The sequence below is a fragment of the Anoplophora glabripennis genome, unplaced genomic scaffold, assembly GCF_000390285.2.
Source record: "Anoplophora glabripennis isolate ALB-LARVAE unplaced genomic scaffold, Agla_2.0 scaffold1111, whole genome shotgun sequence".
Classification (NCBI taxonomy): Eukaryota; Metazoa; Arthropoda; class Insecta; order Coleoptera; family Cerambycidae; genus Anoplophora; species Anoplophora glabripennis.
Window position 1 is genome coordinate 9,708 of NW_019417203.1, and position 22,811 is coordinate 32,518.

General features: G+C 36.5%; 1 protein-coding gene across 1 annotated transcript in view; it reads left to right on the plus strand.

Moving 5' to 3' along the window:
* LOC108914150 (integrin beta-PS-like) overlaps positions 1-22,811 on the plus strand; it is a 37,624-nt gene that overhangs the window by 6,405 nt on the left and 8,408 nt on the right. The window contains exons 3-4 of the mRNA XM_018719877.1: positions 20,177-20,400; positions 22,481-22,779. Of these exons, the coding sequence (XP_018575393.1) occupies positions 20,177-20,400; positions 22,481-22,779 (523 nt within the window). The remainder of the gene's footprint in view (positions 1-20,176; positions 20,401-22,480; positions 22,780-22,811) is intronic.

The following is a 22,811-nucleotide window of genomic DNA, read 5'->3' on the forward strand; positions in this document are numbered from 1 at the left end:
ATATAATAATAATAATAATAATAATAATAATAATAATAATATGGAGTGTCTCATGTCCAATCTTGGCCTTTGAGAAATCTGCATAAATCACATCCACTTGTCCCCTATTATCTAATATACCTGTAATGTACTGTGTTATTACAGCCAAATTTGTGGTAGTTGATCTGCCCTTTACAAAACCATGTTGCATGATATGGAGAAATTAAATTACAGACCGACGGATAAACAGCTGTATTCTGTTTCTTTTAGGTTAAAATTAACCATCCCATTAAAATATTAATTTTAACCCTACCGCTAAAAATAATAACTCCAACTCGTATTCTGTATGCGTTTTTTAACGGCCCAGTTAGCAGTAAGGTACAAGCTAGTGATGGGAGATTTCGAGTGAAAAATCGAGTGGTACTCGATTATTGAGATCACTCGAGATATCTCGAGATGTTTACTCCCACCACTCGAGTGATTATTACCCTACGGTTGCACCCCAAAATGTTAGTGCATACTGCAAATAGTCACTGATTGCGTAACCTTTTTTTTAGAATAAAACGAAAAAGTGGTTAGGTTTTGAAGTGCGTGAGCTTTTTTTTTTTTGCTACGCTTATAAGTAATATATGACTAATACAAACATATTTGTGCGCCGCTGGGATGAAAACGACCAATATCTCGTATCTCGAGTGATCACTCGATTATTAGAAGTACTCGATTATCAAAATTGGTCGATTATGCCCATCACTAGTACAAGCATAGATAGAATAAATTTATATTTTTCTATGGGTAAAAGACGTCGATTTGTGATAATATAACCTCGATTGCTGGATTAGTACAGTACAAATAAAGTAAACAATTTATCAGATTCTTGTGATTGAGCCTTTAGCCGAGTTATGGGGGATAAAAACTGAAACACGACAAAAGAACAGATCCGGTTAATTGTTGACTTTTTGGAAGTCAATAATATTTTACAACAAATTGCAGCCACATTAAATTGTGGTTGCAAATAAAGCTTAAAATTATTTAATTTGTAGGGCCATTATAACGTTTATAAATAATAAAGATCAATTATACCATTTGTCAAGCTAAGTTAAATGTCTCGCTAAATTTTAACATATTTGGTTAAAATAAACCTATTAAAATTTTTACAGAATACAGTATCGGAAAGTCAAAATTTTAACTGTTACCTTGACGTTAAAATTTAACCAAAAGCGTTACAGAATAGACCCGATAGACGGTTATATAAAACTATCTCAAAAACCTTGGAGAAATTTGAAATTATAGACCTGGACTGTTTAAATGCCAGAGTGAGCGCGTAAGTGCCCTCTGGCGAACAGAGTATTAAGAAAATAAAAAAATATAATAATAATATGAAAATACTTATTTAAAATTAATATGTAGGCGTGAACATTCCCACCCACCTTTTTTTTTGTAACAAAAAAAAGAGGAAATTAAATTATTAGAGAATTTATAAGAAAAAAAATAAAACAAAAGTGAAATGAATATGTGATAACTAATTATTAGGTAATGGATATAATTTAACAAATGGGCGCTTTAATATGCCATGCTGAGTCCGTATTGTTGCAACTCTAGCCACGCCATCTACACCACGATGAATATCTACCACTCTGGCTAATTGCCACTGCAGCGGCGGTACCTTTTCATTTTTTATCAACACCAGTGCTCCTGGTGCTAAAGGGTTTTCAGAATTTAACCATTTACTTCTTTGAAACATAGTATGTAGATATTCATTGTGCCAACGAGACCAAAAATCAGCATGTATGCGTTGTAAAAGCTGCCAACGATTAAGACGATTCAAGGGAATTTCCTGTAAATCATCGTCGGGAAGTGCAGATAGCGGTTCTAGCGTTAAAAAATGACCTGGCGTCAAAGCGGTAATATCGTTAGGATCAGAGCTGAGCGGGCATAGAGGGCGTGAATTTAACAAGGCCTCAATTTGCGTAAGGACTGTATAGAATTCCTCGTAGGTTAAAATTTGCTGTCCAATAACACGAGAAAGATGAGTTTTTACCGACTTTATACCCGCTTCCCAGAGACCTCCAAAGTGAGGTGCGGACGGTGGGTTGAATTGCCAATGAATTTTCTCTGTATTAGAAGCATTCATCATAAGATTGGACAAATACTTGCTTGCGCCCTGAAAGTTACTACCGCAGTCGCTGAAAATGCGCGAACAGCGTCCACGACGGGCAACAAATCGTCGTAGTGCGGCTAGAAAACATTCGGTAGACAACTCCGTGGCCAATTCTAAATGGAGTGCTTTAGTGTTAAAACAAACGAATAAACAAATGTAAGCCTTATGAGTTTTTGCACCCCTAATCCTTTTTAACGTTATCATATAAGGACCCCCGAAGTCGACACCGACAATTGAAAACGGTTTAACTTGAGATAAACGAGTGATAGGTAAATTTCCCATAGGGGGTTGTAGCGGTTTTGGGTTTAAATGCCAACATTTATGACATTTAGAAACAACGTTGCGGATAGCTCTTCGCATTGATAATATCCAAAAATTTTGTAACAAAATATATTGTAGTGTCTGTGCACCAGGGTGTAAGAAACATGTATGTGTACTTTCAATAAGTAAATCGGTAAAGCGGCATCTAGGTAAAAGTATAGGGTGTTTTCTATTAAAAGCAATTGCGGAGTTCTGTAACCTACCCCCAACTCTGACAATAGAATTTTCATCTATAAAAGGATTTAACTTCCTCATAGATTTAGAAGGAAGTTGATTTTTATTTATTTTCTCGATATCTTCTATGAAATGTTTAAACTGAATGTATTTTATCAACAACATTAAAGCATTATTTAATTCCTTAAGTGTCAGAGAGCCATTTAATTTCGAGGAAGGCCGGTTTGAGATTGTGACTAAAGCGGAGAATATAAGCTACAATTCGTTTTAATTTTTCTAGGGACGAATATTTATCGATAAGAGAACCAATGTGATGTAGCGATACACAAGTAGTCAAAGTAATTTTTCTTTCCTCTAAACTTACTTCAGAAACAAATGCCGGGGAATTAACAACAGGCCATTCATTGTAGGGTAATTTTAACCATGGTGGACCCACCCACCATGTAGCATGGTTGAGTAGCTCAGAGGGAAGTAAACCTCTTGAGGCACAGTCGGCTGGATTATATTCAGACTGAACATAAACCCAACTAGATGGGGAAATATTTTCTTGTATTAACGTAACACGATTGCTGACAAGGTTTTCCATTTATGAGCGGACGCTTTCACCCAGTGCAAGACTACTGTAGAGTCACTCCAAGCAAATATTTCATTTATGGTAATTTTATCGCGGTAAGTATTTAAGACAAATTTTAAAAGTTTTGACAACAATAAAGCAGCACACAGCTCCAGTCGAGGTATAGAAATCCGTTTGAGAGGCGCTATTTTTGATTTACCACATACAAACTGAATAGAAATGTTTCCCTCGGAAGTTTTATATCTAAAGTAAATAACTGCGGCATAACCACGTTCAGAACCATCGCAAAAACCATGAATTTGGCAATTTGTAATCTTGGATGGTACACAACGACGAGGGATTGACAACTGAATAAGACAAGGAAGTTCGGATTTATATTTATTCCAGCGACTTAACACCTCTGGAGGAGGTATTTGATCCCAATTCAAACCTAAAGACCAAAAGTGTTGCATATCATATACTTTGCGAAAAAAGTGATGGATGATAAGAAACCCAGCGGATCAAAAATTCTCGATAACTCTGACAATACGGTACGTTTTGTACAAGGACGATTTAAAGTTTCTAATGAATAACCAAATGCATCTAAAGAAGGTAGCCACTTTAATCCGAGAATTTTCATAGAATTATCTTGATCAGAAAAAGATAGAGACTGATTTTGCCTAAGATCTTCGGGAATAGTATTTAAAAAACGAATATCATTACTGGCCCATTTTCTTAGCGAGAAGCCTCCCTTTTGTAACAGCAAAATAAGTTCATCCTTTAATGTGATAGCTTCTTCGAGGGTATTACAACCACTGATTATGTCATCGACGTATATCTCAGATTGAAGTATTTTTGAAGCTAAAGGGAAGAAATTTGACTCGTCACTAGCAAGTTGCTGAATAGTTCTGAGGGCAAGGAATGGTGCTGAGGAAATGCCATAAGTAACAGTTTTTAATCGGTACTCTTGGACGGGATCATTTGGCGAAAATCTCCAGAGGATTCTCTGGTAATCTCTATGATGTGAATCAAGATTTATTTGTCTATACATCTGTTTTATGTCAGCAGTGCAAACATCCGGATGTAAACGAAAGTGCAACAATAAAGTCATAATATCCTTTTGAAGTTTCGGGCCGACTAAGAGACAATCATTAAGGGAGATGCCAAGTACTATCTTTGACGTTTGTATCACTTAACGCATGAATAGCCAGTGATAAATGAAAACGCGATAATCCTAATTTATTTACTGCCCGTTGAGTTATAAAATTAGCTTGAGAACCACCGTCTAATAACGCACGCATTTTTTGAAAGTTCCCTCTCGAATCTAAAATCTCTAATTGAACTGTACTTACATTAATAATACATTAGTTAGAGGCTTTGAATGAAAATTATTTGAAGTAGCAAGTAAACTAGTGCTAGGGCCGGGCTCAGGATTATTGCTCGGAGTAGAGATTGGCAACTTGTTATGATTTTCACAATTACCATAATTGCTATCAGACTGCTGCGTATTAAAATGTAACATAGAATGATGTTTTAACTTGCATACGCGGCAAGTTGAAGCAGAATTACAATTTCTAAATGTATGAGATGTACTTAAACAGTTAATACAACAATTATTTTGTTTAGCAATTTGATATCTTTCACGCGGTGGTTTTGAACTGAATAAAGGACATTTGTAAAGAACATGATCTCCTTTACACATAAAACAGGGACGGTTTATAGTACTAGTTAAGAATGATGATGTTTTGCGGTTGGACGATTTAAAAGAATTTTTACGAGTGAAATTAGAAGAAGAAATTTTCTTTGTTGGTGGTGTATGAGAAGAGTGCAATGTACGTAATATAATATCTAATGAATTACATTGTTTTTCCAAAAACTCTGTTAACTTTTCATAAGTTGGCATTTCAGTCGAACCATATGCAAGTTCAAAGCGGGAAATAGTATCAGCATCTAGTTTTCTAATAAGTATATTAACTAAAATAAAATCCCATTGGTCTACAGGATAATTTAAACTAGACAGAGCATCTAGGTTCTGAGCGAATATGGCCAGTAATTTTTTAAGGTTTTCAGGATTGTCGGTAGTTAAATGAGGACTATCATAAATTTCATCCCAATAAGCACAAGCTAGTGCCCGGAAATTGGTATATCTTTTTAATAAATTATTGTAAGCAATACGATAGTTGTCAGCTATCAAAGGCGTACGCTGAACTAACAATTTAGGAGGACTTCTAAACAAGAATGCAAATGCGAGAATTTTTCTATATTAGCTAAACTGTCATTATTATGAACAAGAACGTTAAAAATGTCGATGAATGTTTTAAAAAATTTAATGTCACCGTTAAAGGTTGCCAATTTCAATTCAGGAAGATTTTTAGGATTGGTTTTAGTGGAAGAATTTCTCGGCGGCTTATCGGTTTTTTCGAACAAATCATAGTAAATGCCCCGAATACTATAGAAATACTGCTCGAATTCAAAGAGAGTCTGTTCCTCGGCAATTATATCACCATCCTCCAGACTGGAAACGAGTAAAATAATAGTTTCTTGTTGCTTGTTAAAGTTTTCAAAAATCGTATTTATGTCTTTGAATCTTTGAATAAATACCGAATGGTTGGAATCATTTTCTAATGCACGCTCAGCTATATTAAAAAGTTCTTTAATTCTAGTAAGTTCACTATGACGTAACGCCTTTCTTTTTCTAAGTCTGTCAGCACTTGCCATATTTGAAATAAATTACCAAAATGTTTAATGCCGGCTCTGACCTATAAACAACGTTCTCAGCTAGGCATAAATAAGACGCAAAAAGAGAATAGCAAAAAGTTACTGATATCAATTTGACAATCAACGACTCGACTGTAAAATATAAAGGAGACTAGGTATTTTATATGTAGAAATTTATGTTATGAAACAAATTAATAACTAATGCAAGACATAAAAAACATATGGCTCGTCAAGGACCAAAAAAAATGTTAGCGAGCGGGCTGCGGTTAAGGAAAATGCGAAAAGAAGTTTTTTTTTTTTAGATTACCTGGTATTCCCGGAGAGCGTCTTCTTNTATTTTATATGTAGAAATTTATGTTATGAAACAAATTAATAACTAATGCAAGACATAAAAAACATATGGCTCGTCAAGGACCAAAAAAAATGTTAGCGAGCGGGCTGCGGTTAAGGAAAATGCGAAAAGAAGTTTTTTTTTTTTAGATTACCTGGTATTCCCGGAGAGCGTCTTCTTCGAAGGGGCCCCTTGGTGACTCTCTGGAGCTCTTCCGGAACAGATGGTGAACTGTATAGGCGGAAACGCGGATGCGGAAATTTCGGCACAAAATGTTATCACTAGGTACAACAAAGCTACCCGCCGGCGACTCTATTCAGACTGTTTAAATGCCAGAATGAGCGCGTAAGTGCCCTCTGGCGAACAGAGTATTAAGAAAAAAAAAATAATAAGAAAATACTTATTTAAAATTAACATGTAGGCGTGAACATTCCCAACGATTAGGGAAATACTTTGTTCTTATAGCCAAGTTAAATAATGTACAAAGCGGAGCTGCTAGAACAGCAGCACAATCCTTTATTATGAAAGAGGGGATGTCATCAGAATCAGAGGTCATTTTATTTTTTAATTTTTTCATTGCATTAAAAACTTCACTTTCAGTTATCTCATTCAAAAATATATCATTGTTATAACAGCAAGGCAAAACTAACTCAGAGACATCCTCTGCCTCAGACTGCAAAAAGACACTAATAAAAAATTTAGAGAATGCATTTACAACTTCAGCAGGATTTTTATAACTTTGATCATTATATAAAACTTCCCCAGGAATCCTAGAAGTTCCCTTTTTCTTTTGAACAAACGACCAAAAAAATTGAGGATTTGTAGAAATTGCAGATTCAACATCTCTAATATAGTTAGAATATAGCATATCGATTTGATTTTTAATTATCCTACGTAGCCGTTTAAATTTTTGATAAAACCAATTATTTTTTGTCTTTTTATATTTATCAAAAAACCTAGCCTTCGACTTAATGTTTTTAATGACACTGGAATCAAACTACGGCGGATATTTATGCTTAAAGTTTTTGTAGGCAGGCACAAGAGCGTCGCAAATTGTAATTGTATACAATAGACTATAAAAATTATCAACAGCTAAATTAACATTATTAAATTCTGACAAGAAAGACCAATCAACACGAAGAAATGAATTATAAAGCGATATATAGTCGGCTTTTTTAAAATTATCTTTTTTTATCTATATTGGGAGCAAATTGCGGTAAATTGTCTCTGACATTATGAAAATTCATAGATAGTGCTAGTACAAAGGGGGCATTGTCTCTTTGGACATCACATGCTAAATTACTAACTATTAAATCCAATAATCTACCCATATCATTTTGAATATTGCTAAACTGGCTAAAACTAAACACTTCAATAAAATTGCAAACAATTATAGATTTCCTATCAACTGAATCACAACTCACAAAATTAGAAATGTTAAAGTCCCCCGCAATTATAACATTGGAATCCTGAAAAAACTCAAATTGTTCAAGTGAATCAAAAAATAACTTAAAATCATTTACAGAAATGGATGGGGGGATATACAGGGTGATTCAGAACTTATCAAAAAAAAAATTCTGTATGTACAGGGGACCCTTACAAGTACAATTTTGTAAAGAAAAACTCAAAAAGGTCAGTTCGAAATTGATTTAAAAATACACTTCTGCACGGCACTGGAAACTGGTCCACTGTAAAACCTGACCTCGCACAATGCGACCGGTATGGCGGCGTGATAAAAACTTTCGCAAGGAAAGAAATATGTAAATAGAATTTTATCGCACCTATTTTATATCGGCAAATTCAAATGCTTTTGCCTTTATTAATTATTAATAAAATTAATTTGTGTTTTTAAATAATAAAATCATTTGACATACCCGATGCTGCAACAGCAATTGTTCAAAATTTTATCCACTCACGTGTAAACACATTTGGGTCCGTCTTACTCACTTTCTACGAACTAACACAAATGATGTCTTGCTTCACCATAACACAAATACTTCACCATAATACAAATGTTGTCTTGCTTCACGATAAATTAAAACGATATCCATCAACTCTGAGTTGCTATACACGCAAGCCATTTTTGACACTAACTACTAAAAAAACTGATGTAAATACCACATATAACAGGTAAAAACTACCGCAACGACGGATTTCAGTATTAAGAGTCACATGGCTCTCCACGCGTATTGGGAATGACGCTAGAGACTACAGTTGTTCAGCTATGTAGTGGTTTAATGCTATAACTTCAATAATTTTTTTCTCAGAAACTATAAGGATTTTACAAAAAATTTGTTTACAATATTGACTCCATTTGTCATGCTGTATCTATTCCCAAATTTTTTTGGATAAGTGGTGAATCGCCCTGTATGAATTAACAATCGTGAAAGATTTATGACCAATAAAACACTTAATAGCTAATAGCTAATACTACATCAGATATTAAGTGATGTGTTTTTGTATTTGCTATTTTATTAAGTGATGTGTTTTTGTATTTGCTATTTTTGTCTGCTTTTTTCAGCGTGATATTTTTTGGTTAGACAAAACTATTTTCATAACAATAACCTTTGACTGATCCATTTGCATGGCGAAAGGCTTTATTAACTAATTTTTTAAACTTTTTCACAGTTGGCAAAATACCCAATAAAGAAAAAATATTTGCCTTAGCTATGCGATTTTTCATTAATAGCATCTACAGGTAAACCAAATTCATTTGAGCCCTAAAGGATGCTCAGTAGTGTAGTAACACAGAATAGATTTGTCTGTAATCGATGGCTGGTATATAAGGTACCTACCGACCCAAGGATATTTATGATACATTATAAATATCCTTGATACCTACCTACTAGAGTAGGGAATGGAAAACTTGCTGCCTAAATTTCCATCTCATTCTATATCAAGTGCACACTCTCACGCACACTTGACTTGTGCATTTCAGGGCTCAAGTGAAATTTGTCCATTGTATTTGAATAAATTTAGATGATTATATATAATGTCCATACTGTTATTTCTTTAGCATACATACCTAATCATTTTGAATAATAGAAAATGCATAGGTATAATATATACCTACATTTTAGATGGAAGCAGCACTTTAGAAAAAAAAGTATTCAATTTGGGATTTTTGAAAAATAAAGTTTGATAAACTCCGTCACACGACACATAAAGACTGATTTTTTTATTTCAAATTTGTGTACGCCACTGGGTTCTGCACTCCCTCAAACGGAGATTTATGCCAAACTTCATTAAAAATATTTCTATCACAAGTGCGAGTCGCTATGGGACCCATAGCGTAGGGGGTTATGTGCACGGAAAGTGCCAGATAGTACACGCGGCGCGAGTGATGTTATTTTCATAGCGCAACGTTGGAGCTTTCCGAACTCGCTTCGCTCGTGCGTCAACTGCGCCCGCGTGGCGCTATTGGCAACTTTTCCTCACTCGTTACACAATGCACTATAATTGCTAATTATAAAATTAATGATTTTATCAGTTCTTCCTAAATGGAGAAAGGAATCTATATCTAATCAAAAAAATTAAATGGACAAATAAAATGTTCACTAGCAGTTTACCCTTTTAAATGCTGTTAAAATAATTTTCAATTTTAATGGATGAACCAATTAATAATGCCTGTTCAAGTTTAAAATGTTATAATCTTAAGTTGGTACCCAAGTTGGTAGCCCTGTAACCTCATGCGCATGTGCGCCTAAGTTTAAATTGTAACTAGTGAAGGGCAAAACGGGTCATTTTTAGGATTCGGGTCACCGGATCCGGGTCTCTTCAATGAGCCGAATCTATGATCCGGATCCCGGGTCGTCGGGTCGGTCGCTTCGTTCTGGATCCGACGTTGACTGAACGGTTCTGGTTGTGGGACTGTATTAGAATCTGGGGTATTAGTGCTGGGCGATAATATCCGATGTTTGGAAAGCATCGATGTTTTTCTGTCGATGGTTTGTCAATTGTCATCGATGTTAGAAAGTTCGAAACATCGATTCCAATATCGATGTTTGCCTTTCGATGTTACTTGCATACATCGCAAAAAAGAGCAGTTCTTTAGTAATAGTAATATTTTATTTGACACAATTGACACAAATCAAATATAATAGTATATTACATTATAGATAAGCATAAGGCCGTTATATAGGTATATTTTATGTTTTCTTGAACCTTTTGAATCTAAAAAAATTGTTGTTGTTGTTGTTAGACATGAAGATCCATTGCTGTGGTGGTATGAAAGGAAAAATATATATCCAAAATTATATCATAAATAGCTATTATATCCACTTATCAAAAAATAAAAAAACGATTTAAATAAATAAAATATATCCTTAAAGGTTGCAAGGTAAGTTAGTAGAAAGATAGGTATCTAAATATCTACTAAATCCTATAGTCTACATTATTTTTCACATAATAATTCACTTGACATGAGAGAATAAAACTGTTTTTATTTTACTAAACAAAATCGAGCAGCTGATGGAAATAACGAGCCAATAAAATATATCATAATCATCTGATGTCACCGCTCTCGCTACTGCAGGTGGCTCAGCCGCATGAATGGGCAGAACGGGTCATCATAATGATTGATCTAGATGACCCGGGTCACTAAAATACACGAGTCTTCCCATCACTACATACGGGTCTCGGGAGCGGCGGCGTACTCCGTAAACCTCTGCGATCAATTTCATTACATAGTGCCACAGCACGGCCATACGAGATTAGCTGAGGTCCGCGACCCGAGTGATCCGACAGAACTTATATCGGGATTCGGGTCAGTCAGATCATCGTAAAGATCCGAATCTTTGATCCGGGTCAGACCCGACCCGCCCATCACTAATTATAACTATAGTGTCTGCTCAGATATGTAAGAGAGCGCACGTGTAAAACAGTCCTTCGAATTAAAGTTATTTAATCTAAAATCAAGTTGTTTAATTACGCGGACGCAAGTCCCAACATTTGGCCCATACGAGCCTGGATTACCTATGGATGTGTACTCAATATTATGGTAGTTTGATAAGCAAGCAGTATTCTAACTACATCGGCGATCTACACAAAGCAACAGGTGAACACAGGTATCTGCCGAACGCAACGCAAGACACATTCTATTCTACACTTCTAAACGCGAAGCGACAGGTATTTGTCGAACACCAATCGAATTCTACACTTCTACTCTACGCAATAAAACTCCAGGTGTGCAACGCTGGATATATTCTACACAATTATAGAAACACAAGCATCACTCGTAAGTCCTTTTAATTCTATCCCTTTATCAATTTGTTACTGCACGCTATTTGACACATTCGCATTCGTAATACAAAATGTCTAATTCAAACGAAACCGATATCACTGTTTTAAATCTAAAAAGAGGACAGATAAAAGGTCAACTCACGCGTTTTCAAAATTTCTTAGACTCATTTGACGATCAAACTGATAGTATTATAGAACTCGAAACACGTTTCATTAGACTAGATGGAATTCTCGATAAATTTGAAAACATTCAGAATGAGATAGAAGTAATCACTGGCAATGTACAAGATAACGAACGCGAATCTTTTGAAAATGTCTTCTACAAGGTAAATACTCAAGCAAATAAACTAGTACAAACGCTAAAAACTCGTATACAGAGCACACAAGGTACACAAAATACACAGAACACTCCTCAAAACATAGCTAATACTAATACAGTTACGTCTACGAATAGCTCAGATTTAGATAACATTTCCAGTCAAATCAAATTACGCCACATGGACGTACCCGAATTTAGTGGACAGCTAGATGAGTGGGTATCGTTTAGAGATAACTTTTGCTCATTAATTCATGATAACACGAAGCTATCAAACATACAAAAGTTCTATTACCTAAAGTCATGTTTGAAAGGTGATGCCGCTCAGGTTATTAAGTCTATCAAAATGTCAAACGACAACTATGTAGTTGCATGGTCAATGCTAGAAACTCGTTACGAAAACAAAAAACGTATTGTATACACTCATATGAACACTATTTTTGATTTACCGGTGGTAAAACACGAATCTCACAGTCAATTACGCAAATTATTGGATAGCTTTACAATCAATTTTCGGGCATTAGAAGTATTAGGTCAACCCGTGGATAATTGGGATACTCCAATGGTATGTACACTTGTAACAAAATTCGACTCGCAAACAAAACGAGAATGGGAACATTATACTCGAAAAGAGGAAATCAATTCAATTACTATAACAAAACTGTTAGAATTCTTGTTAGAAAGGTGCCAATTTTTAGACGCGGTTGAAAACAAACAAAAAAATGTCAAATATCGAGAAGAAAAAACATATACGCATATAGCCGTCGGCAAAGTGTCCTGTTCATTCTGCGACGAAAATCATTATAACAACCAATGTAAAAAACTCTCTGAAATGTCGATATTAGATAGAATATTGGAAGTCAAAAAACGTAAATTATGTCTAAACTGTCTACGTCCTAATCATTTTGTTAATGACTGTAAAGCGAGTCTATGTAAACATTGCAATAAAAAACATCATACGTTATTACACAAAACCGAAAACAATAACGGCAGCTACGGCGGCAATTCGTCAAACGATGCCGAGCGCGTAGAAGATAAACAAAACACAGCTGCAGTAACGTGTACCGCGCTAGCGAGCCACGAGCAAGGGCCGCACGCAAGAACCGCACAAGTGTTGCTGGCCACTGCAATTGTAAACATATTAAATTCTGATGGAAAAAAAGTAGTTTGTCGGGCCTTATTAGATAGTGGGTCCCAGTCTAACTTTATGACTACCTCTTTGTTGAAAAAACTAAAGCTTAAAACGAGTCAAATAAACATTCCCGTTTCTGGAGTTAATAATTCTATAAATCATATATCTAGCAAAACCGAAACTATTTTATTCTCAGCTGATGGACTATACAAAGCAAAGGAAACGTTTTTAGTTATTAATCAAATAACGGGTAATTTACCGCAAATGTCTATTAATATCTCCGATTTAAAATTACCTAATAATATTAAACTAGCCGATAACAATTTTAACAATTCTACTCCTATTGATTTATTGTTAGGCGCGAATCTATTCTTTGAAATACTATGCGTAGGACAAATTAAACTAGGAAAAAATATGCCTATAATTCAAAAAACCAAGTTAGGATGGATAATTTCCGGATCTATACATTTATTAAACACTTCAAACGAAATGGTTACATGCAATTTAGTAACAACAGATCAATACTCGCATTTACACGAACAGGTTAAACAATTTTGGTCATTAGAAGAAATAGGAGATCGACATTGTTTATCCAAAGAAGAGCTTGAGTGTGAGCAACATTTTGCGCAAACATTTAAACGCGATGCAAACGGTAGATTCGAAGTTAGCTTGCCTTTAAAAAACAACGCCACACATTTAGGCGAATCGGAACAAATCGCGATAGATAGATTTTTATCCTTAGAGAAACGATTACAACGAAACATCGAGTTAAAAACGCAATATACAATATTTATGAAAGAATACGAAAATCTCGGCCATATGACTTGTGTTGATAATGATACAAAAAATAATAATGTAAAATACTATCTACCACATCACGGTGTTATTAAGGAGCAAAGCAAAACGACGAAACTTAGGGTAGTGTTTGATGCGTCCTGTAAAACCGATTCCGGATTGTCATTAAACGATGTTCTAAAAATAGGTCCAACTATACAGAGCGATTTATTTTCTATTGCTATTAAAATGAGAAAACACAATATAGTATTTATTGGCGACATAGAGAAAATGTACCGTCAGGTTAATCTTAATCCCGAGCATAGAGATCTTCAGAGAATTGTGTGGAGATCAGACCCAAACGAAGAAATTAAAAAATACAAATTAAATACTGTGACGTACGGTACAGCACCAGCCTCATTCTTGGCTTGTCGTACATTATACCAATTGGCTATTGAAAACGAATCTCAGTATCCAGAAGCTTGTTATTCAATAAAAAATGACTTTTATATGGATGATTTAATCAGTGGCGCCGAAGATATAGAGTCAGCGTTAAAATTAAAATCTGAAATATCGCAAATTTTAAATTCTGATGGTTTCCTTTTGCGAAAGTGGTGTTCAAATCACACCGAGTTACTCGATGACTTAAAATTAGTTGATTTACCGGAATATTACATATCAAAAGATGAAAATGTTAAGGCCTTAGGTTTGGTGTGGAATCCGAAAGATGACATATTCTCTTATTCAGTTAATTTGCCTCAAAGCAAACCAGTTACAAAACGCTTCATTCCATCTACCGTATCGAGAATATTCGATCCGTTAGGATTAATTGGTCCGGTAATAGTTCAGGCTAAACTTCTGTTACAAACGCTTTGGCAAATTCAAATTTCGTGGGATGAATCAATACCTTTTGATTTGTACACAGCGTGGCAGCATCTCTATAATTCTTTGTTAAATTTAAATCACATTAAAATACCGCGACAGATAACAATAACTAGTTATATACGTATCGAAATGCATGGATTCAGCGATGCGTCAGAACGCTGTTTTGGTGCCTGTTTATATATTAAAACACAAGATTCTACTGGGCGATATTTTTGTAAACTGTTATGCGCGAAGTCTAAAATCGCACCGCTAAAAAGGATAACTTTACCACGTCTTGAATTAAACGGAGCTTTATTATTATCTCGATTAGTAAATAAAACGGTAACGGCTTTAGACTTAAATATAACCGACAAATTCCTTTGGTGTGACTCTACGATAGTTTTAAATTGGTTAGCTGCGGAGCCTAGCAATTGGAATACTTACGTAGCTAACAGAATAACTGAAATACAAGAGCTGACTAAGGATTGCACGTGGAAACATGTACCTTCTACATTAAATCCTGCCGATATAATATCACGCGGCTGCAGTCCTAACGAACTAAGTAAAAATAAATTGTGGTGGTCCGGTCCTGACTTCTTAAAATTGAATGACGATGCCTGGCCCACGTTACAACTCTCGGTAGCGTCGGATCCGCCAGAGAAAAGAAAGACGGCTCACTTCACATTCGTCACATACAACCTTGACCTTTTTTTTGACAAATTTTCATCATTTTCGAAAATGCACAGAATTTTTACGTACATTCTTAGATTTATATACAATTGCAATCCCACTCATAAGCTTAAATTAAAGAACGATATTGCTGTAGAGGAATTAAACGCGTCTTTAGTTTTGCTATTAAAAATAACGCAAGCTAAAGTTTTCGCCGAGGAGATAAAATGCTTAGAACACAATAAACCATTACCTAACGCTAGCAAAATTTTATCATTAAATGTGTTTTTAGACCAAAAGGGTTTGTTACGCGTTGGAGGGCGAATTAAACAGACTAATGTTAACTTCGACAAAAAACATCAAATACTATTGCCCTCACATCATTCGGTGACAAAATTAATAATAGAATGCGAGCATAAACGGAATCTACACTCCGACCAACAAGCCACATTGGCTGCGGTTAGAGAAAAATATTGGCCTATTAATGGTAAAAGAGCCGTGAGGGAAATATTACGTAAATGCATCATATGTTATAAAAACAAGCCGTCTTCGTCAAATCCATTGATGGGGAATATACCCGAAAAAAGACTATTGCCAGCTAGACCCTTTTCTACAGTGGGAATAGATTACGCCGGTCCCATTCTGATTAAAGACGGATCTTTAAGGTCACGTAAACTAGTGAAAGCCTATATTTGTATCTTTGTGTGTTTTGTTACGAAGGCCGTCCATATAGAATTGGCAGGTGATTTATCTACGAAAACATTTTTGAATTGCTTGAAACGTTTTACTGCCAGGCGAGGTTTAAGCACTACTATATATAGTGACAATGGCTCTAATTTTGTTGGAGCAAACAATGAACTAAAATCTATAATAAAATTCTTAAACAATTCCATACAGTCCACTGAAATTAGAAATTTTCTTTTGCAAAATTCAATAAAATGGAGTTTTACTCCTCCCTTCTCCCCTCATCACGGCGGTTTATGGGAGGCGGCAGTACGTTCTGCTAAATATCATTTAGTTCGTGTTATAGGAAACGCTCACCTTACTTTTGAGCATATTTATACCATATTGTGTCAGATAGAGGCGGTACTTAATTCAAGGCCCTTAATCCCTTTATCTAACGACCCTGAAGACCTTACTGTATTAACCCCTTCCCACTTCCTTATGGGTGATGCATTAATGGCTATACCTGAAACTGACGTACTCGAGATCCCAGTAAATCGATTGAAACTCTACGAACGCTTAAAACAAATAGTTCAGCATTTCTGGAAACGCTGGTCTGTAGAATATCTAACATCAGTGCAGCAACGAGGAAAGTGGAAAAGATCCTGCCCTGGACTAAAGGTGGGTGATATGGTACTGCTAAGGGATGAGAATCTACCTCCACTCCAGTGGCGTCTCGGCCGGGTAATGGTGCTCCATCCAGGCAAGGACGATGTTGTTCGTGTTGTCAGCGTAAAGGTGCGCGGGGGAGTGATTAAACGGAGTGTGGTGAAAGTGTGTAAGTTGCCCTTGAGTGACTAGAATTCTCCCATTATTTTTACTCATGTATCATGTATCTGTTTTTTATGATCAATTCAGGTTTATTTTTTTTGTAAGCTGAGAGCTTCCAAGGGGGGGAGAATGTTCAAGTTTAAAATGTTATAATCTTAAGTTGGTACCCAAGTTGGTAGCCCTGTAACCTCATGCGCATGTGCGCCTAAGTTTAAATTGTAACGACAGTGTCTGCTCAGATATGCAAGAGAGCGCACGTGTAAAACAGTCCTTCGAATTAAAGTTATTTAATCTAAAATCAAGTTGTTTAATTACGCGGACGCAAGTCCCAACAATGCCATCATGCAATCTCAAATTTTTTGAAAATTTTATTAAACTTACGTTTTTCTATGCATTCATTAAATTGTTCTCAAATATTTTTCATTGCAACTGTTCTCTTAAACATTGAGAACTACAAACCTCAAAAAATATCCTCCTTTTTTATACAGATACTACAAATAAGCATAAAAGGGTCAGAACTGGACGAGCCCACAATTAAATGACACAGGGTGTTTATTAAGTACTTGTACAAACTTTAAAGAGTCAATCTTTGACTAATTTTAAGATAAAAAGTTCATATGAACATGAACATTGGCCCGCTTGGTTCTTGATAGTGTCAAAAAAAAATTTTTGTTTCAGCAGTTACACGACGAAGACGAGGAATTCGAGATAGTGGCTGAGCGCGCGGCCCGACGCGTCGACAGAGAGCCAGACAATGACATAATCCCCCCCGCAACACCTGACGAACTAAGACTGACAATACGCAGACTTAAAAACAGAAAAGCCCCCGGACCCGACAATATACATAACACGACACTTAAACGACTACCACACAAGGGCCTCATGGCCCTACTAAACATAACAAACGCGACACTCAGACTAAGACACTTCCCTACCCGCTGGAAAACAGCAAACATAATCCTTATCCCAAAACCCAACAAAGATCACACCATCCCATCCAACTACCGGCCCATTAGCCTGCTCCCGGCTATGAGCAAAGTGGTAGAAAAAATTATCCTAACCCGTCTAAGAACCCACTCCCAAGAACTGCAAGTCATTCCAGACGAGCAGTTCGCCTTCCGACCCAATCACTCCACTGAACTCCAAATCCTTCGCCTTACCGAGCACATCACGGCGGCCTTCAACAGGGGACAGTACACTGGTGCTGTCTTCCTGGACGTCGCAAAGGCCTTCGATACGGTTTGGCATGAAGGCCTACTGATGAAAATGCTCACCAACCAATATCCCATATCCTTTACCAAACTCATAAAATCCTACCTACACCACCGAAAATTCCGCATCCAAATCCAAGATTCCCTTTCCACCACCCGTCCCATGGAGGCCGGTGTCCCCCAGGGCACCGTCCTGTCCCCACACCTATACACCATTTACAACTCCGACATCCCACATCCCCCCAACACCAACATATACTTATACGCCGACGACCTGACAATCACATCCCAATCCGTAGATCCTAGATATTCCGTCTCCCTCCTCCAAAACTCCTTAGACCAACTTGAAACCTGGTGCAACAGGTGGAAAGTCAAAATTAATCCCAACAAAAGTTCGGCTATCCTTTTTACCAAACGAAAAATCCCACAAAACCTCGACAGACTGACACTATCCCAGGAACCTATCTCCTGGAATCGACAAACACGATACCTGGGCGTGACGATGGACCAGCGTCTCACGTGGAAACCGCACATCGTGGAGACGGTGGCGCGAGCGAAGACCACCAGGGCTAGGCTCTATCCCTTACTCAAAGGTGGAAACACCCTCAGTTTAAGGAATAAGCGAACGCTTATCAAGGTGGTACTTCAACCGCAGCTAACCTACGCCTCCACGGCGTGGGGTCACGCGGCAAAAAGCCACTTAAAGTCATTACAGGCTGTGGAAAACATAGCCCTCCGCACGGCCACCGACGCGCCCTGGTACGTAAGAAACACTGACATATTACGAGACTTACAATACACAAACGCTACACAGACAATAAGACAAAACGCGGAGAAACGATTTGACGTAGCCGCTAGACATGACAATCCCCTCCTCAGGCAAGCCGTTGACTACGTACCCGACGTGACCGACAAACACAAAAGACCTAGACACCAACTTTTTGACCCTGGGTGACCACCCCAATGACCCCCCCCCTGCCCGCTAACCTTTTCTGTTTCAGAGACAGCCAGGATCAAGAAACGAAGACAACGACACACACACACACACACACACACACCCCCCATACCCTCCTTAACCCTCCCCTCCCGCGCTAGCCTAAGGGCCACCTTAGCAAAGCGCATCCCAGGCTGCATAGCCGCACTACCCTACCCAACCATACCACACATAAACATGACACTACCCCCGGGGTTTACACAGACGAGCCGGCGAAGCAAGAAGAGCGCCAGAAGAAAGGGCCCTAGCCGGCGGGGCCCAGCCAGGACAAAAGGAGGTCCCACAAAGCGCCTACACCGGCCGCATTTGCGGTCGGGGTAGACGACGGATGGGGCCCACCTACGAAGGCTGTCCAGGCCTACACGAGATGAGGCAGGATAAAGAGGGATAATCCCCCTCGATCCCAAATCATTGAGGCCAATTTCTAGCCATAGAATAATGGCGCGCGCAGCAGTTATTGGATATGTTATTAACTTATTTGTAGAAGTATAACCGGAAGTGCTGGAGAGTTCTAGATATTTTAGTTGTGTTCGCCCCAGGGGCATTGCTAGTTATCTCTCTTATCTATGGGCATTGCCATGTTGCCAAATTTCCAAATTTTTCGGAGCAGTACTTTCCTAGATATCGATCAACACAGTCCCCGGTAGGACATCCTGTATATATAGGTATATTTCTATGACCCTTACATATCTCTTGGTAAAAGACCGGCCCAACAAAATTAAAAATGATCATTTAAATTAGAACTGAACATTTAGAGCGACCAAATTAATGAACATTTTATTTGTTTATTTATGATTCCCCAGATTGCTTACTACATTTAGAAAGAACAAAAATGTTCAAACTTATTAATTAATATTAATTTTACAATAAGTCATGAAGACTTTTTCATGAAATTTGAAACAAATCCCATTGACAGGGAGCTCAGTCAACTGTAGTAAATAATTCATAACGCATAAACTGCTTTGTGGTTATTGTTTAAATCAAAATATTGCTAACTTCTGTTAAATTTAACAGCGAAAACAAAGTAATAAGTAAACTTTGATAACTGAAAATAAATTCAAATGTCATGTGATGCAATAGAGTTTTTTAAGCGTTATCTTAGGTATAAGTATTATTTTAACAAAAGGCAATTTTAGAAACATATAGAATACATACGTATATGATAGTACTTATTTGATTTGAATTTTTTCTTCAAAATATAAAATTTAGAAGCTAAATCTTACCACAGTTTCAATGTTTATTAATAGATTGAAAGAGCCTTGCAATGGATGTGCTCCACCATACAGCTTTATAAATCATTTGAACTTGTCAAGTGACTACAGCAAATTTAAAATGGAAGTTACTAATGCCAAAGTATCTGGAAATTTAGATTCACCTGAAGGAGGCTTAGATGCTATAATGCAAGCAATAGTTTGCAAGGAACAAATTGGTTGGCGGTCACAGGCTCGTCATTTATTGGTATTTTCTACAGGTATGCAAGTTATTGTATCATAAGGCAACCTATGATTGGAATATTGGTCCATTATAATTATATAACACAGCCCCACAAAATAAAAAAAGTATCGGATCTGGTATTCAGACCCATGTATTTTTTCCGCCGAATCCGAATCTGCCTTCAGATTTGGCCCAACGGGTCTGAGTTTTCGGGAAAATTTTAAAAACTGGTCAAAATTCACAAAAAACGTAATTTACGATCGACGAAAGTTTTAAAAAATCAAATTATTCTACCAGCTCACTAGACGTATGATTTTTCACTCTTTTAATTCCAATTTATCATCACAGAGTCAGACAAGCTGGTCCAATTTCATTCAAAAACAGAAAATAGATTAAAAACGCCATTTTCATGGCATAATTCGCGTTGCAGAGTTCTGGATCCATCTTTTTATCCACCCACCCATTTATGAATTCATACATCTTTCTATCATCCACCTGTACCACCTATAAAACCCACCCATCCACCCATCTATCCATCTACTTTTTGTACTGAGAGATGAGATAACAGCCTAGAAGATTGAGACTGCAATAAAACTTGTAGAATACTCTACTTTCTAAACAAAAGAATCAAAGGATCTATGCAACGAGTTACGCTTTCGTTTAGTCCCTCTATTTTTCGTTTCTCTTTTTAACAACTAACAAAAATCGGCCATCATGTTTTCATCCCATCTTCCTTGATATCGCTGTTCTATAACCTTCATATTCTGATGAAATCGTTCACCTTGATGTTCTTCGCTATAATCTCCAAGATTTTCAGGAAACCAATCCAGATGTGAATGAAGGAAGTTAGTAGTTCATCAAACATTCCAGATCTTGGAAGTCTTTTATCATTTTTGATACTTACAATTTCTTCGTATTTAGGACTCTTGTTATTTCGTAAAAAAATGTTCGCCCTATATATATAGAGCGAAAATTTCCGAATACTTCTGAGGCGAAATTGAAAGAAGGTGTATTCGATGGACCTCAGATTCGGACATTGTTCAAGGATGCAACATTCATCACTACAATATGGGTAGCGTTGAGGAGAGTGCTTGGACTAGTTTCAAAGCTGTAGCGACAAAAAGAAGAGTCCTAAATACGAAGAAATTGTATCAAAAATGATAAAAGACTTCCAAGATCTGGGATGTTTGATGAACTACAAGTTGCACTTCATTCACATCTGGATTGGTTTCCTGAAAATCTTGGATCTTGGCGAAGAACAAGGCGAACAGTTTCATCAGGATATGAGGGTTATAGAACAGCGATATCAAGGAACATTGGATGAAAACATTATGGCCGATTTTTATTGGTTGTTAAATATATAGACGAAAAATAGAGGGACTAAACAAAAGCGCAAACCATTGCATATATCCTTTGAAGAAAAGAGAACACGTTATAGCAACAAAAATAAGAATGATTTGTAGATATTGTTTTCTTTTGTTTAGAAAGTAGAGTATTCTACAAGTTTTATTGCACTCTCAATCTTCTAGGCTGTTATCTCATCTCTCAGTACAAAAAGTAGATGGTGGGTTTTATAGGTGGTACAGGTGGATGAATATGCATATTCATGCATGAACGACTGGATAGAAAGATGTATAAATTCATAAATGGGTGGGTGGATAAAAAGATGGATCCAGAACTCTGCAACACGAATTATGCCATGAAAATGGCGTTTTAAGCATTTTGATCTATTTTGAATGAAATTGGACCAGCTTGTCTGACTATGATGATAAATTGGAATTAAAAGAGTGAAAAATCATACGTCTAGTGAGCTGGTAGAATAATTTGATTTTTTATAACTTTCGTCGATCGTAAATTACGTTTTTTGTGAATTTTGACCTGTTTTTTGAATTTTCCCGAAAACTCAGACCCGTTGGGCCAAATCTGAAGGCAGATTCGGATTCAGCGGAAAAAAATACATGGAAATACATGGGTCTGAATACCAGATCCGATACTTTTTTTATTTTGTGGGACTGTGTAATTAATAAGAAAAAATCTTTACTTTTTAAATTTGGCAATTAAATTCTTACGCTGGTAAAAGAATCAGTCAATTAAGAAACAAATATGTTTTATTACAGATGCGGAATTCCACATTGCTGGGGACGGCAAGTTAGCTGGCGTAATAGAACCAAACGATGCAAAATGCCATATGGTTCAGAATAGTTATGTCGAATATCTGAAATATGACTATCCTTCAGTATCCCAAATAAATCATGTAGCTAAAGAGAACAACATAAATATAATTTTTGCTATTGTAAAAAAAGATGGAATTAGAGATTCATATCAAATGTTATCTAAATCTATTGAAAATTCAAATTTTGGTGAATTGGACAATAATGATAACAATGTCATTGATCTCGTCATAAGAAATTACAATGTAAGTAGAAAAATGGTTTGAAATATCTAAAT